The sequence below is a fragment of the Coffea arabica genome, chromosome 3c (assembly GCF_036785885.1).
Source record: "Coffea arabica cultivar ET-39 chromosome 3c, Coffea Arabica ET-39 HiFi, whole genome shotgun sequence".
NCBI classification, from domain to species: Eukaryota; Viridiplantae; Streptophyta; class Magnoliopsida; order Gentianales; family Rubiaceae; genus Coffea; species Coffea arabica.
The window spans coordinates 42745042-42761070 of NC_092314.1; the positions used below are offsets into that span (position 1 = coordinate 42745042).

Below are 16029 nucleotides of genomic sequence, written 5' to 3' on the forward strand. Positions count from 1 at the left end.
CTAATTAACTAATTATCTAATTAATTAATTAACTAATTAACTAATTTCTGTTTATCTAATTAACTAATCTCTATTTATCTAATTAACTAATTAACTAAAGTTGTTGTCTGTTCGAAACTAATAAACTATTTGCATGTTAAACTAATTAACTAATTAGCTGCTTAACTAATTAGCTACCTAATTATCTAATTAATTAATTAACTAATTTTTATTTATCTAATTAACTAATTATCTAATTAACTAAAGTTGTTGTCTATTCGAAACTAACAAACTATTTGCATGTTAAATTAATTAACTAATTAACTGCTTAACTAATTAACTAAAGCTGTTGTCTATCCTAAACTAACAAACTATTTGCATGTTAAACTAATTAACTAATTAACTGCTTAGCTAATTATCCAATTAATTAATTAACTAATTTTTGTTTATCTAATTAACTAAAGCTGTTGTCTATCCGAAACTAACAAACTATTTGCATGTTAAACTAATTAATTAATTAACTGCTTAATTAATTAACTAATTAACTAAAGCTATTGTCTGTCCGAAACTAATAAACTATTTGCATGTTAAACTAACTAACTAATTAACTACTTAACTAATTAACTAACTAATTATCTAATTAATTAATTAACTAATTAACTAATTTCTGTTTATCTAATTAACTAATTAACTAAAGATGTTGTCTATCTGAAACTAACAAACTATTTGCATGTTAAACTAATTAACTAATTAACTGCATAACTAATTAACTAACTAATTATCTAATTAATTAATTAACTAATTTCTATTTATCTAATTAATTAAAGCTATTGTCTGTCCGAAACTAACAAACTATTTGCATGTTAAACTAATTAGCTAATTAAATGCTTAACTAATTAACTAATTAATTAGCTAACTAATTAACAAACTATTTGCATGTTAAACTATAAGCAGTACGCATTACCTATTTAAAGTATTGGTTCTTTATAGGTATTTTACTTTCAAACATTTAATTTATGATAAAAATATCAATGTTTGTAAATAAAATTCAAAAAGTGTTACAAAAAATATCAATAATCTTACTTTCAAACATTTAATTTATGGCCCTATGTCCCTCCCTTTTTGTAAGAATATTACTGTAACACATTTTAAATTTTACTTACAAACATTGATGTTTTTATCATAAATTAAATGTTTGAAAGTAAAATACCCATAAAAAGCTGATACTTTAAATAGGTAATGCGTACTACATATAGTTTAACATGCAAATAGTCTGTTAATTAGTTAGTTAGTTAATTAGTTGATTAGTTAAGCAGTTAATTAGTTAATTAGTTTAACATGCAAATAGTTTGTTAGTTTCGGACAGACAACAGCTTTAGTTAATTAGTTAATTAGTTAAGCAGTTAATTAGATAAATAGAAATTAGTTAATTAGTTAATTAATTAATTAGTTAATTAGTTAATTAATTAATTAGATAATTAGTTAATTAGTTAATTAGTTAATAATTAATCAGATAATTAGTTAATAGTTAATTAGTTTAACTATTAACTAATTAGATAATTAGTTAAGCAATTGTCAAGCAAATAATAATTGTCAAGCAAGAAGAGGGCAAAATTGAAAGAAATTTCTTATCTTACTTCTACAAAAGTTGTGAGGGAAGTTTCTGCAACGAATTGTTACTGTTCAGGGGAGGTGAATGCAATTTTAAAACCTAGAGAGGAGGTCAGTGCAAATGTCAGAAATCTCAGGGGAGGTTTCTGCAATTATCCCTTGATTTAATAGTTTACAAAGAGCAAAGGCAAATTATGCACTTTCAAATAATTATGACAAAAATTTAGAGGTATAGAATTAACAATCCATACAAAAATCCTATTTAGAATTCAAGAGAAATTAACTATCCAAACATAATTCTCAATATATTTCAAATACTTGACTGGAATAAAGATAATTATTCCAAAGATATCAATCCATACAGATCCGAGACTGTTGTTATGATTCGGGTCGGGTCGATGAAATTAACCCAAAAAAAAATCTCAAATAAATAAAAGAAAAGCAAGCAAAGAGAGCAAAAGAAGGAAGAAGATGAGCAGCAGCAGCAACGTCAACTCAGTATTCTATGCAGAATCATACCATCCAATTCAAGCAGGAAGCATCGATGGAACCGACGTTCTTCCTCACGACAACGGCATCTACAGAGCTCTCCTTTGCACCAACTCTGGCCTCTGTAACTTTTCCTATTGCTGATTTCCTTCCCAGGTTCTTGTTCATTCTTTTTTGCCATTTTTTCCCACTTTTTTATGTGCCCATTTTCTTGCAGATGACCCTTTTGGTGATCCAAAGGTGATTGGTGACCCCTATTGCACGATTTTTGTGGGCCGTCTTTCCCACTCCACCACTGAAGAAACTCTTCGGCAGGTCCCTTTTTTTTTTATTTAAGTTTCATTTTCTTCATTTTCACTTTGTTTTGTTGGTTTTTGGTTATGGCGTTTTATTTGAAAAGATTACTTTTTTGAGCTTATCTGTTGAATTGGGGATATGGGTTTTGTCTATTTCTTCAGGCTATGAGCAGATATGGAAGAGTAAAGAACTTGAGATTAGTCAGACACATTGGTTAGTTACTAATTTATCCACTTATTTATGCTGTTCAGTTTTTTTTGGTCAACTTTAATTTCAATTGTATTTTCGGTTTTGAGTATTATTGTGTTATATTTTACTTGTCTGTTTATGATTTGTAAAGGAAGTTATAGTTTTTCTACAATTAAATGTGAAGCACCCTAGCAACCACCAATCGTTACAAGTATTTATGATGATATATGGTTTTTCTCGGCCCGGAATTTTGTGTTTCTTTTCTTCAGTTGCTTGGAAGAAAGTAAGATGAAATGCTCCATTATTATAGCTTTGTCGTGCAGCAAATCTTTTTGCTCACAGTTTGTTACTTGTAGAAAGAACGAAAGAAATAGAAGTGTACTTGGTTTTGAAATTGTAACACGCTAGGGAGATGTTAAGTAGGTACTTGGTTTTGTAATGCAGCCTAGTATCAGTTGTATGGGGAGAACAAATGCAAAGGAGAAATATAGGGAACCTAATCTTTTTTTATCAATTGTGACACCCTTTCTGTTGCAACATATAGAATGATCCTAGCTGAATCCATGACTAGAAACTTTTACCGGGAATCTTGTCCACGTCTCAGAATGGCATCTTTGAATTTGCAAATGAGTTGCTGATGTAAATTAATCATTCTCATGATTGCTCTGCAGTCACTGGTGCCTCACGTGGTTATGCATTTGTTGAATTTGAAACAGAAAGAGAAATGAGGCGAGCATATAAGGTGAGTCTACTTTGTTATATATGAGAGGTTGTCAACCGTGTTTGGTTCTCTCCCTACTTACGTCAGTGTCACTTCTTTGTTGTTCTTTCCCTTTTGTCTGTTTAATTTGATAGCCTTAAGAGTTTTTCCTTCAATCTGTAAAATTTTATCTCTTGACTGGATTTTGGCAATGCATGTATTTCCAAATTGTTTAGCTTTACTCTGAGGAACGTACTTTACGACTACCTTATAGTTGGTTATCACTTTAATGGCTATCTGGAGCAATCATGAAATTTGGCATCTTGATTCAAGCGTGCATTAGTTCAACTGTTGATCTATCAAGGTCATCTCTTGATTACCACTTTTTGTTTTATTTTCTTTAACTGCTGCCAGTCTCTGGAGCTTTTTGGTTCTGGTACTAACTAAAAATGGGCAGAAATGAGGAGCCTGGCATAATTTGTGTCAGGGCTGAGGTTTTTTAAGTCAGAAACCTTGGAAAAGACGTTCAACTTGTCTGAGATTGGTTGCCAAAAAGTGTAGACTAGCCATCTTTCTGCTAAGTAACAAAACAAATTTTCACAGCAGCTTGGTAGTAGTTAGAATGCTAATTATGAGTGAATTAGGATGATGTAAACTTTTACTTCAAAAGGTCAGCAGCCAAGGTAAAAATTATGGTTCTACAAACTAATCTTGTGATAGATGTGTTAGATATTACACTATCTATGTGTGTAATTTAAGACAAGGAACCCTGTTTCCTTTTCACGCAGAGAGATGCCGAGTTCTTGCATATACTCTCTTCCTTAATTTCACCACAACCCTCTGTTTAAGCATTCCCTGTTCCTCTTGAATTTGGTTGCATGAGATGTTCGCGATAATACATCATGTAGGATATGACTTATTAGCTAGCAGATCCTGGAGTACATTTTCACTGTAAAATCCTGGTATTAACATGTTTATCCGTACTTCCAATTTGTTGCGGGATTTAAGTCTGAGATACTTAAAGGGATCATCATAATCAGAAAAATACCAGATGAAAAGCCTATTTCCACATCTTTTGTGCAGGATGCTCATCATACCTTTATTGATGATTCGGAAATCATAGTTGATTACAACAGACAGCAGCTCATGCCAGGCTGGATCCCAAGAAGATTAGGTTTGTCAAATCTTTCTAATCTTTCGAAGCCTTATTATGATTATTATCAACTTTAATAGTTATTTTTCTTTCCAGGAGGGGGTCTTGGTGGTAGAAAAGAGTCTGGGCAGCTGCGTTTCGGAGGGCGAGAACGACCATTTCGTGCTCCCTTGTATGTGTCAATCCTTTGCTTCTTGAACCATGCTAACTAATTGACTGGAATTTTTCTATATGAAAGTTGCAACAGAAGGTATAAGGAACGTTAAATAGTCCATTAGAGTTGTTTTCTTATAGGTTATGCCTTTGTTATTTTTGGCCACTGGAATGTTTTCTCTTGTTTCCATTTGTAATAATTTAATCGCTTTGTGGGATATATAGATTACATAATGGGTGACTGTTATCTTTTGTCTTAGTAAAAGGATGTTTTCATAAATAGAACTTTTGCAAGTGGGAAACAAGTAGATATCACATAAATTTTGCTAGTGACAGATGTTAATGCAAATTTTATTGATGCATACTCTTGAGATTTAGGAAAGTATCTGCTGCGTTATCTAAGCTTGTAAAATTAATCTACTTTTCTCAAGGAATATGTTGTTACCGATTCAGTTTTTGGATTTCAGCACTTCTGTTTATGGATTTAAATGTTTTGAGCATCAAGCTTATTTTCCACATAAAGTTGAAATCAGAATTTCACTCTTTTGGTAGACTTTTATTAGGTTTACCACCTTGGTGAACATTGTGGATAAAGAAGATGATCCTAATTTAGACATTGGTTGTTCTTCAACTGGATCACTTTATGATAAATTCATTGATTGAATCACATAATTCAACGATTCAATGAAGGGTTGATCCCTTTTCATTGGACTTCCTTATTCGCACTGAAATGACTTGACTGTCACTGTCAAAATAAGTATTGTAATCCATTTTTAAGAATCTTGTCTTATGATGTATTGCATGTATACCTAATTGTTACATGTTATACATGAAAAATAAACCTTTTAAAAAAAAAAAGGGAAATGCTTTGCTTCCATTTGGCAACCTAGTTTTGAGAAGAATATTCAGTATCATTTTTCAAAATTTAGAAACTAAAACACTCTCTTCCCAGAGTAATTTTGATATTCTTTTTAATGTCAATTGTCTGATGCGAAAATCCAATTCCGTTGTACTATATTGACCTATTATACTTGAGATTCAGTAATTTGCTACATTTGATTAGTTTAGATCCTTGAGATGTAGCCAATCTTATAGCTTAAGTATATCTTCTGTTGCAACTGTTTTAGATACACTGGAGGAGTTGATCTTGTACCTTTTGTTGCAGTTTGATATGTCAATTGTCTGATCATTCCCAATTTGATTAAGCTGTGTCTGGTCTCTCTCTCTTCTCACTATTCTAAATCATCATGCTCAGCCCCAGTAACGCATTCAATTTGGGAAGTTCAGGAATGAAGGAAGCATAGTCTTTTTCATGACATCTGATTCCTGGGTTCAAGCTATAGACTAAATTAGCAAACAATATCAGAGTTAAGTTCATTGAATTATTTGAAAAGAAATCCTAAAGAGTTCCAGTTCCCTAGTAACTCGTGAGATTTGTTGATGTTTAAACCTTGCACCTAAGTGTGTTTGGTCCAGAATGACCATAAACTGTAGTATTTTCTTATCCTTCTTATTCATCCTTGTCATGGCCTTACACCAAATGGTAGAAATTCTATGATTCCTTCTATTTCTATTGTTTATTCAAATGCCCTTTTAGTATTCAAATATTAGCAAAAGATATCAAAGTTAACTTCATTTGAAAAGGGATCTTAAAATTCCCTGTTCCTAAGTAATTTGTGAGTTGTTTGGTCCAGAATAGCCATTAAGTAATAGGCTATAGTTTTTCCTTTTCCTTTTGCTTTGTCTTTGTTTTGCGTTGCATCAGATGCTGAAAATTCTCTGGTTCCTTCTGTTCCTATTGTCTAAGTGCACAGCAGTCATCCACAGTGAAACATATTGAAGCAGTTTTCAATAAACTACATACAATGAACCCTTTCTGTTGTGAATTTCCAAGTCCTCCCCACTTCCATTTTGAGGTTGTAGTGGCCTGCCATTCTGGATCTACAATTTTAAATACAGTTGTCCAAATATTGAATAGCCATAATATTTTTCCCAAATATTCCCTTGTTTGCTCTAGAGTACTAGGCCCTACAGTTCTCCTATTTGTGTAAGTAAAAGGATAAGAGGTAAATTTCTCCTGTTAATAGGTGAATGAGACATGATTCAGTTGTATGATTGAATTGTGACCTCCCTATAATCAAGTTTTAGTTCTTGTTGTTCTGCCGCTTTTTTGCTGTCACTTTACCCTAATGCTTACTTTCACAACTTCCTAACAGCTATTAATGCAAGTCGAACTATTCTAAATTGAGAAAGAAATTGAAAATTCTGGCACCTGGAGAAATGCAACAGCACCTGACTTGACAAAAAGTGACAAGCAAATTATTCTTTGTTATCTTCCTATGTGATTTCTGCGGGATAAATTAAGTTCTTTATTTATTTTCATTGAGGCTGAAAGTTATGGAGTCCATGACCAACTGCTCACATGAAAGATGCAGCTATCTTGTAGTTTTTTTCTAACATTTTGGATTGGCGGGAGGCATTGTGGTAGACTGGTCATTGATCCCCAAGGCGGTGCTTGAAATTATAGTGGTGTGTGGGTCTCTGGTTCTTTTGGAAGACTAAGAATGTTCTGTCATGTACATGACTGATCATTTTATCCTAAATTATAAGCAGTTGCCTGGGTTGGGTCTTCAGATTTATTGCTAGCCACTATCTTTGCCTTGATGAATTCAACTGACTATAACTTTAATTTGTTCAAGTTTTTAGATATCCTAATCTTATGTTTGCATGGTTCTGGTATAACCCAGGCGACAAATTCCTTTTGATGACCTCAAAAGGCTTGGCATACCACCTCCCCTGGAAGGAAGATATGTGTCACGATTTGAGGTATCAGAATGTCAAATATTAGATTTCTGGTGCTTGTGTGTGTGTGTGTATTCTGATACTAAACAAGAAAGTGCAACTTTGTTCATCAAGATTTCCTGTAGTTATTTGCTTGAATAATCTAAGTAACTACTTTGACTATGTTCAGATGTTTTTCCCCTTGTTTCTTTTTCACTTTAAGAAGCCTAGTTAAACATTTCTTGATCCAGCGAAGACTATGACCGGAGTCCCTTTCAAGTTTGATGAAGCAAGTACATAGTAGTTGCCAAAAACTTGCAACTAATAATGTTTTATTTAATGCATAAGGTTCCATCACCACCCCGAAGAAAAAGGGTTTCTGCAGACCGTGAAGACTACTCCTATAAGCATGATGAAGAAACTAGTCGTGATTATCATCTCGAAAGGTCACCAAGCCTGGATCAGTCATCTGATAGATGGAGGAGGTCAAGAGACAGGCACGACCGCTCAAGCAAGCACCACAAACGTAGTAGGCATTCTCATCGAGATGAAAAGAAGTCTAACAGTCGTGATCACTCAGGTGTCAGTGGTTCCATGGACAGAAGCAGTTCACGCCAACGTGGCAGATATTCTCATGAAAGTGAAAGGTGGTCTCCCAGAAGGAACAGCTTATCAGACGACTAAGTAGCAGCTAAATCTCCAACTGGTGCTAGTACTGAGTGAGCAACTTTTTACCATTTTGTGATTTTCAGATTTCAGTAAGGAGCTTCTGACATCAACATTATATGATTTCTGGTTTTAAGGCTTTTGGATGACGCAGTCTGAGAGCCACTGCATCTGTCTCGGAGAGGCGCAGTTGCGTGGATATTGGTTCAAGTAGCACAGAACGCATTGATCAAGATCCATTAAACGTGGAGGTGAATGGTAGCAATCATATGCAAGTGAAATGTATAAAGCTTGGAGTAGACTTGGAGTAGACTTGGAGAATATGAAGGGTGCCAGTTTTGTTGCTTGATTCCATCTTGATACGCCAAATGAAAATACCGGTGCTGCATCTGATTGCCAAGCTTGCAAATTCCAACATTGTACTTGGGTATAAGCAAAGCCAGAACCTCGCCACATCCCTATGAAATTAAGCACGTTCGTGAAGCCTTGTACGGTGGGCAGAAATGTGAAAAAAGTACTGCTGAAGATATTTTGTGTAACTAATGTATTTGCTAAGACTGAATTTACACCGAGTCATCTTATACTTTTTGGTTGTCTGTACTTTGATTCCCAACTTTCAATACATTTGCCGAAACTCTAATAGGTAGAAGATATATTTCATGTGAAGTTATCTTGAACACAGGGGCACTAGAGTTTTTTCATTCAAAAGTAGCTATCAAGAAGTGTAATCATATACATATACATACATACATATATATACACTATATATATATATATATATGTATGATAATGTTTAGTTTTAATTTAAGAAGGTTGTTGACTTGGTTAAAGTTTTTGACTTGGGTACTTTAACTTTCTATCAAGTGAACTATTTATTTTCTTTTTGTCACATGGACAACTATTTAATAGTTGTGTTTGATTCTTTTTCTATTTTTTGGTAACAATTAATCTCCTTCCCTTTTCACTTCCTTATTTATGAAATTTTCAATCAATTTATTAGTTTCCACCTTATATGGGATTGCATTTATTATGGCATGTCAAATCTATTTATCAATCAACTTATAGCTTTTTTTAAATTTCTCTCTAATCACATTTTGTAATTTATTATCCGGCTTGATTATATATTAGAAGTTGCTATTACTAAAATTTGGAATTTTTTTAATTTTTCCCTATAATTCACTACTTTTGTATTTATAACAAATTTCAATCAACATATTGATTTCTTACTTTTTAATTCTTTTTATTTTTTGGTAACAATTAATTTCCTTCCTTTTTACTTCCTTATTTATAACAACATTTAATTAATGTATTAATTTTTGCCTTATATATGTTTGTATTTATTATGCCTTACTACATTATTTTATCAAAAAAACTTATAGTTTTTCTTATTTTTTAATTCTCTACAATCATGTTTGTATTCTTATTATTTGGTTTGATTATATGTTAACAGTTACTATCACAAAATTTCGGACAATTTTTACTTTTTATAATTCATTATTGTCTTTTTTATAATAAATTTTAATCAATATGTTATTGATTTTGCTTTCTTGATTTTTTTTTTATCCATAAGTCTATAGTTTCAAATCCTGTTTTTCAAGATTGTTGATTTTGCTTTTCTTGATATTTTTGTTTTATAAATCAGCCCATAGCTTTCATTTTCCTAATTTTCTCATATTATGTTTTTCATTTCTATTATTTGACTTGATTATTTGTTAATACTTCTAAAATGTAGACAATTTCATTTTTTTTTATCATCCTATATTTCATATTTTTGGTATATGACTCATATTGATCCATATAATTTGTATCAATAGTTTTTTTTTTTTTTCTGAGATTCAAAGTTCTGCAATCCTGTTGTGATGCTAATGAAACTTGATATTTTCCTGGTAGACAACTTGTAAAAATAGATGGTGCACTTGAAACGGTTAGTCAAATTTCCGTTGCATACGTTTTTATGAACCTTAGTCTTGCACTATATCAACACTCAACATTTGAGGGCTGGCAGCATAGATTTTCTGAAATTTTAGCATACACAGACAGCCACCAGATTAGAGATCATCTCAAAAGAGTTGATAAAACCAAATTCTCCAACTCCCCATTCACTTAAAACACCACAGACTATCCTACCTTGACCAAATTCATCTTCCATATTATGTTTCTCGTGTTTTCTTCTATACTATGCCAAATATTGATAATCCTTGCCAAATTTCTCATCAGTTTAAGCAGTCTTTATCTGATGTTTTAACTAAATATTATCCCTTGGCAGGAAGGATTCATGAAGCTGATCTGCTTGTTGATTGTAATTAGAGGTGCCAAAATGGATGACTTGGACGGGTTTGCGTTGGATAAAATGGTTAATAGGTATAAGTGAGTTAACCCATATTTACCCATTTAATTAGATGGGTATAAATGGGTAAGTCAAAAAATGAATTGGGTAACCCAATTACCTATTTATAACCAATTTATTTTAACTTATTGTAAATTCATTTAAATTCATTTTTACAAACTAAGTTATCAATTTATACCGCTCTTTGTACCCATCATTAGTTTTAAATATTTACTTATAATGCTCAATAAGCTTAATTACCAATTTTTTTTTCCATTGATACTCTATGTCGCAAAATTACATATTATTTAATAATTGAATAATAAGAATATAAAAATTTGAACTAAGTACAATAAAAGTTAAAATAAAAACTTAATTCAAAAATTTTGAACCCCTAAAACTCTTTACTTTTGGTTTGCTGGTGTACATGCTTGGCCATCTAACGAGCTGCAATTAGATTTATATTGTTGTAATAAACTTTTAACTTTTTCAGGTTAAGTTGATGAAATTGTGAAGGTGGTGATGTTGCCTATCATGCCACTGATGGAAGTTTGTTATTCAAATTGTTGTCTTAAATATGAGTTGGACTCTTTTAGGATCATAAAAGAATGTCAACATTTATTTTATTTATTTTTGTGTTTTTATTTGTGATAATTGGTGAACATTTGGATTATATCTATTTATGATTGTAATGAGTTTATGAAAACTTGCGGTGAATAAGTTTTATGTATAACTTTTAGAAAATTTATTATTATCTCAACTTAAATTTAGTTATGTTGGTGAATTCATTTTAGGGACTTAAGTTATCAATAACCATGTTAGATTGTGCATTAGCCATCAAGTTCAAGTATAACGTGAAGACTTGTGAAGTACTTAGCACTAAAAAAAAAAAATTGGTGAACCGGCCCCCTTCCGATTCGCTAGCCGGTCCAAGCTTAAAAACATTGGTTTACGGTCCCCTATGCATTTTGGGGTTTTGTATCTTAGGGGCAAATAGTGACGAAGCCAAGATTTTTTTCCTAGAAAGGCCAAAATTTTTCTTAACAAACTTATCTTAATATGTAATATTCAAAATAATTTTCATCTATTTAAATATATGACATCTAAAAACATCAAATATTGATTTTAATTACAAAGTTATGACTATTTCATAAATATGCAGCATAGTCATAACAAAAATTAAGATAAAAATAATTTTTGATTAAATATCTCATAACATCACATATCACCCAAGTTGCATATTATGAGAAGATGCTCCAATATGTCACATGTCCAACATATATATATATATATATATATATATATATATATGTGTGTGTGTGTGTGTGTGTGTGTGTGTGTGTGTGTGTGTATGTGTGTAGGTATGTATGTATGTATGCATGTATAACTATGCAATATAAATATAACTATTTTCAATTAAAAAAAAAAGATAAAAGTTATGTTAACATACCTTGAAATTTCAACCTCTTTTCTTAAAAGTAAATTGAGCTTTACGTTCTTTTATAGAACTAAATTCATCTATGATTGAATCAGTGCTAAATTTTTTTGTAACTTCCTTTTCTATGTACACAGTTAGACAATCATTTAAAAACTTATCTTCCATCTTGTTTTGAACCTTTGTCTTGATTATTTTCATAATTGAAAAATGCCCTTTCTATAGTTTTAGTTGATTTTGGAAAAATGTGAACAAGGCTGATCAATTGGGCTAAGTTGTATATTGTATGTGGACCAATAAAGTAATTATTTTTGTTTTAACCTATTTATAATTATTAATTGGGTCTTTTATTACAATATATCAAATTGAATTTACTATGGATCATCAAATTATATGTTTAATTTTTTGAAAGTTAAATAATTACCACAATAAAAAATAAATAACTTTTTTTGATGAAAAAAATTAATTCAAAGGCAACTAATATATATATAAACTCTCATAATATAAACTAAAATTGTAAAAAATTTGGAGGGTCAACTTTGTTTTAAACATATATTTACAAGTTATAAATTAAAATTTGCAAAACATAGCCCCGGCTCCGTCATTGGGGGCAAAATAGTGTTTTCACTTGAGCATCTTCCAAACAACTACACGTCTCCCTCCGCCAGTTTCTCTTCTCTTACTATTTTGGGCCATGTTCAAGAAATCTCCACAACAATTTGGCCAGAATCTGCATAGAAGAGCTTTTGCTAACTATCATATCTTGGTGGTGCATTTAATATCCTTTTGCAATGATCTATCACTCTTTAAAAAGGGTGGCGCAGTGGTTGATTTTGGATGGCGTATTAACTTAGTGAATGTTTGAACTTGTAGATTTGTTGACTATAGTTAAGATGAAGCAATTATATATGACTGTCATCTCATTTTACGATTGACAGATATATTTATCTATCCTGATTTTGTTGCATGTATGAATTGTTGTGTCCGATTCAATTAGAGCAAGGAAGGAAGACAAGTGATACAAAAGTTTAAAGGCACTTATCTCTTAATTTTTGTAAATTGATCGATGAAATTCTTTAATGAAAATTTAAAAATTGATAATAAGATCGAAAAACTCTTTAATAGTTTTTGCGTCATTAGTTCGGATAAGAAATGTTAAATTACTTAAAAGTATAAACAATTTATAATACTTTTAAAAATAACTTGCAGTAATTCACAACTATGATAATATCTTTTTGTACTAATTTAAAAACAATACAAAATTTATTTATAATTTTTAGCATGTTGTGTCCTTTTAATTTTCAAGCCATCAATTTGGACAAAAAAAATTAAAATTTCAAAAAATGTAAATGATTTATAAAACTTCTTAAATTAACTCAAAATGCTTTAAGTAAAGAAAATATTGTCTTGATAACTTGCAAAATTTTCAAATAAACTTTCATATATTAACTCTTGGTATTTAAAAACACACTACATTTTGTCCAATCAAAATAAATCTTCATATTTTTTTATTTTTGTTTTTTCATTTGTTTTTGTAATAAAAAATAAGACAACAAAAGGGCAAATCTGGAACGAGATTATATTTACTTTCCCAAAATGAATTTTTTTAATATTGTATTTTAAAATGGGTTGTAAATGATACAAAAATCTTAAAATAAGAAAGACAAGTGAGATCTTTTAAAGTCTAAAGGCGTCAAGTAAAATTGTTAGAAACCTTAGGGGAGGTTTCTGAAATTATCCCAAAATAAAATAGAGAAGACTAGGTGAGTAAGGGAAGTATTACATGAAGTAAAAATATAAAAATATTTACTGCTTCATCCCTTAGTTTTTACAAGAAAGCGTTTCTAATTACTGCTTTAGTTCTGAATTTAAGGTATACAATCTTCTCGATCCAATTCTTCAAGTGTCTATTACTGATTCAAAAACACTAAATTTTGACGTTGGTTTCAAACAAGCAGATCAAGCTACAGGTGCAAATTGGGTTATGGGAACTGATTTGGTAGACCAGACGATGCCCAGACCAAATGGGAAGTTTTCTGTCTAGTTGTGTAAATTAATAGACAATTAAGTCGGCATAAAATTCACGATTACACAAAAAAAAAATGTATTCGTTTACATAGCAATTTTCCCAATTTACATAATTTGATGAAATTAGACGGAACCTCAACTAGAGAGGCCCCGAATCCGTTCTGCAAGCTCTCGCGTCAAAACATCAATACAGCTAATTCAAAGTTGTAATTGTGGAATGTAAATGTAATAAATCCTTCATTCTGAGCTTTACTCTACCATTTACTTAATATTATAAGTCTGTATACATCCCACATTGCAAACGCCAAGCGTCTATATATCAAATATTTTTGCATGGATCTTATATGAATGAGAACCCTCATGGTCATGTCCATACTCTATAGTAGCTCTCTGCCTTGAAATTTGTAATAATCATAAGAGAGAAATGTAGTTTTGATGTCTGATGTTTGATTCATGTGCCAAATTAATTCTTAATGCTCATTTGCACGTAGAAAAAGTTGTTCTAAATTTGCACAAAATCATAAATTTTGGGAACCAAATTTATTTTTATTGAAATATTAGATACCAAATTGGCATATAGGTCAAATATTAGGGACCAAAGTTATATTTTTTTTTCTACTAATAAAGACCTCCCCATGTAAGGTCGTAAAATCATTCATGAACCTGCTCTCTTTTTTTTTGGCCTTTTTTGAGGGATGATGGGTGGATATTTTAGGAGCTTATCATTGAAGACTTTTAAGATTCTGAGTTTATGAAATCACCATATTTTTGCAAACAAATTATAACTTGATGCCATTAGCTTTTTATTGCATACTACTTTTAAAGTCTAGTCTGTTTGGATTGTAAGTTATTTGGGATTATTTGAGATATTTTTACTGTAGCACTTTTTGTGATGTGATGTATGTGAGATAAAAAGATATTGGGAAGATAAAAAAGTGTATTGGAAATTGTAAAGATGATGTAAGCAAATAAAATTGGGAAAATATGAAGCAATCCAAACAAACTAAATTAGATTTTCTCTTAAAAGGAAAGAGAAATTGTCTTAAATCCAGTCTTAGATTTTGTATTTTTGGGTTTGCCTCCCAAATAGTTTGTTTGGAAAGTGTTCGGCTAATCCTTAGGACTTTATTTAAAATCGATCACGTATATGTCACGTGGCAATTTCAGGCAAAAAAAAAAAAAAAGGTTGCACTTTAGGCATTTGAGCCAAATTGGACCAATGTAGTTTGTAACGGACACAAAATTTGCATTTTAAATGTAAGGGACGAAAATTTCTTTTGAACAAATGTGAAGGACTTATAATACAATTTTTCCAAAAAAAAAAATGATAAAAGCCTATGATTTCTTTTTTTTTTTTAAGAAAATCACAGGCATTGCCTCCTAAACAGGTTAATTCAAGGCATAGAGAGAAATTGCAAAAAAAAAAAAGGCCGTATCTACAAAATCCATTTATGTCATTATTATTCGGTAAATTCACTTAATAGAAGAGAAAGATACTATTTGAGTTGAAATTTCTTATTTATTTTAACAGACTTAACCATTAGAAGTGACATACACTTCACCCTGCAATCTCCCATTTAGTGGCATATACGTGCAACTCACAGCATTTCCTTTTTGAAAAGCAAGAAAATAGAGAAGACTAGGCGAATAATATGGTAAATATTGCATGAAGTAAAAATTATTTAAACAAAAATTTACTGCTGCTTCTTCCTCATCTTTGTTACAAGTCCTTCAATGATGGGATAACTTAGAACCAGAACACGGGATGAGAGAAAGAACTGTCCGAACATCTCTCCATAATTTCCTTTCTTTCTGGTATTTCTCAAGCTTTTCTTGGTCACTGGCTTTATTTGTCAACCTAAAACTTGCCTTTGCTACTCCTAGTCGATTTAGCAAAACATCCACGCATCCAAATAAGCAACCTGTAACTAACCCTATAATCCAAATTCTTTGTTCACTCCACCATGTCAAAATTGAGCTTCCACGAGGAAGGACCTCGTATAAATGTTGAAGAAGGGAGGATATATATACCACCGCGAAAGGTGCAAACCATTTGTTGGATACCTGCAGAAATATATTACCCAGTATAAGTATCTTACGAAAAAGAATTGAGCCCTCCAATGTTTAATTGTTCAATATAGCCTATGTTACTCGGACTCGGCTGCTACTCCTGCCGGAACAGACTACTTGAATAACATAGAATATAGCCAAATACAATACAA

General features: G+C 31.3%; 1 protein-coding gene across 4 annotated transcripts; it reads left to right on the forward strand.

Moving 5' to 3' along the window:
- Positions 1–1833: 1833 nt before the first annotated feature.
- On the forward strand, positions 1834–8695 carry LOC113735140 (U11/U12 small nuclear ribonucleoprotein 35 kDa protein). 4 transcript variants are annotated; one of them, XM_072082790.1, is made up of 9 exons: positions 1839–2203; positions 2297–2394; positions 2538–2589; positions 3237–3307; positions 4349–4439; positions 4515–4590; positions 7319–7397; positions 7701–8058; positions 8156–8695. In XM_072082790.1, exons 1-8 carry the CDS (start codon positions 2062–2064, stop codon positions 8034–8036), a joined length of 945 nt encoding a protein of 314 aa, XP_071938891.1. In that variant the 5' UTR covers positions 1839–2061; the 3' UTR covers positions 8037–8058; positions 8156–8695. The 4 variants fall into 4 exon arrangements, with proteins under 4 accessions (XP_071938893.1, XP_071938891.1, XP_071938892.1 ...); XM_027262102.2 differs by having other exon boundaries at positions 1845–2203; positions 7701–8071; XM_072082792.1 differs by lacking the exon at positions 7319–7397 and having other exon boundaries at positions 1834–2203.
- Positions 8696–16029: the final 7334 nt, after the last annotated feature.

What these genes read in the sequence shown, in the direction of transcription:
- LOC113735140 (XM_072082790.1), top strand. Translation starts at nt 2,062, where the DNA reads ATGAGCAGCAGCAGCAACGTCAACTCAGTATTCTATGCAGAATCATAC. An exon ending in AAATGAGGCGAGCATATAAG is followed by an intron (nt 3,308 to 4,348) that starts GTGAGTCTACTT and finishes TCTTTTGTGCAG; the next exon opens with GATGCTCATCATACCTTTAT. An exon ending in CGACCATTTCGTGCTCCCTT is followed by an intron (nt 4,591 to 7,318) that starts GTATGTGTCAAT and finishes GGTATAACCCAG; the next exon opens with GCGACAAATTCCTTTTGATG.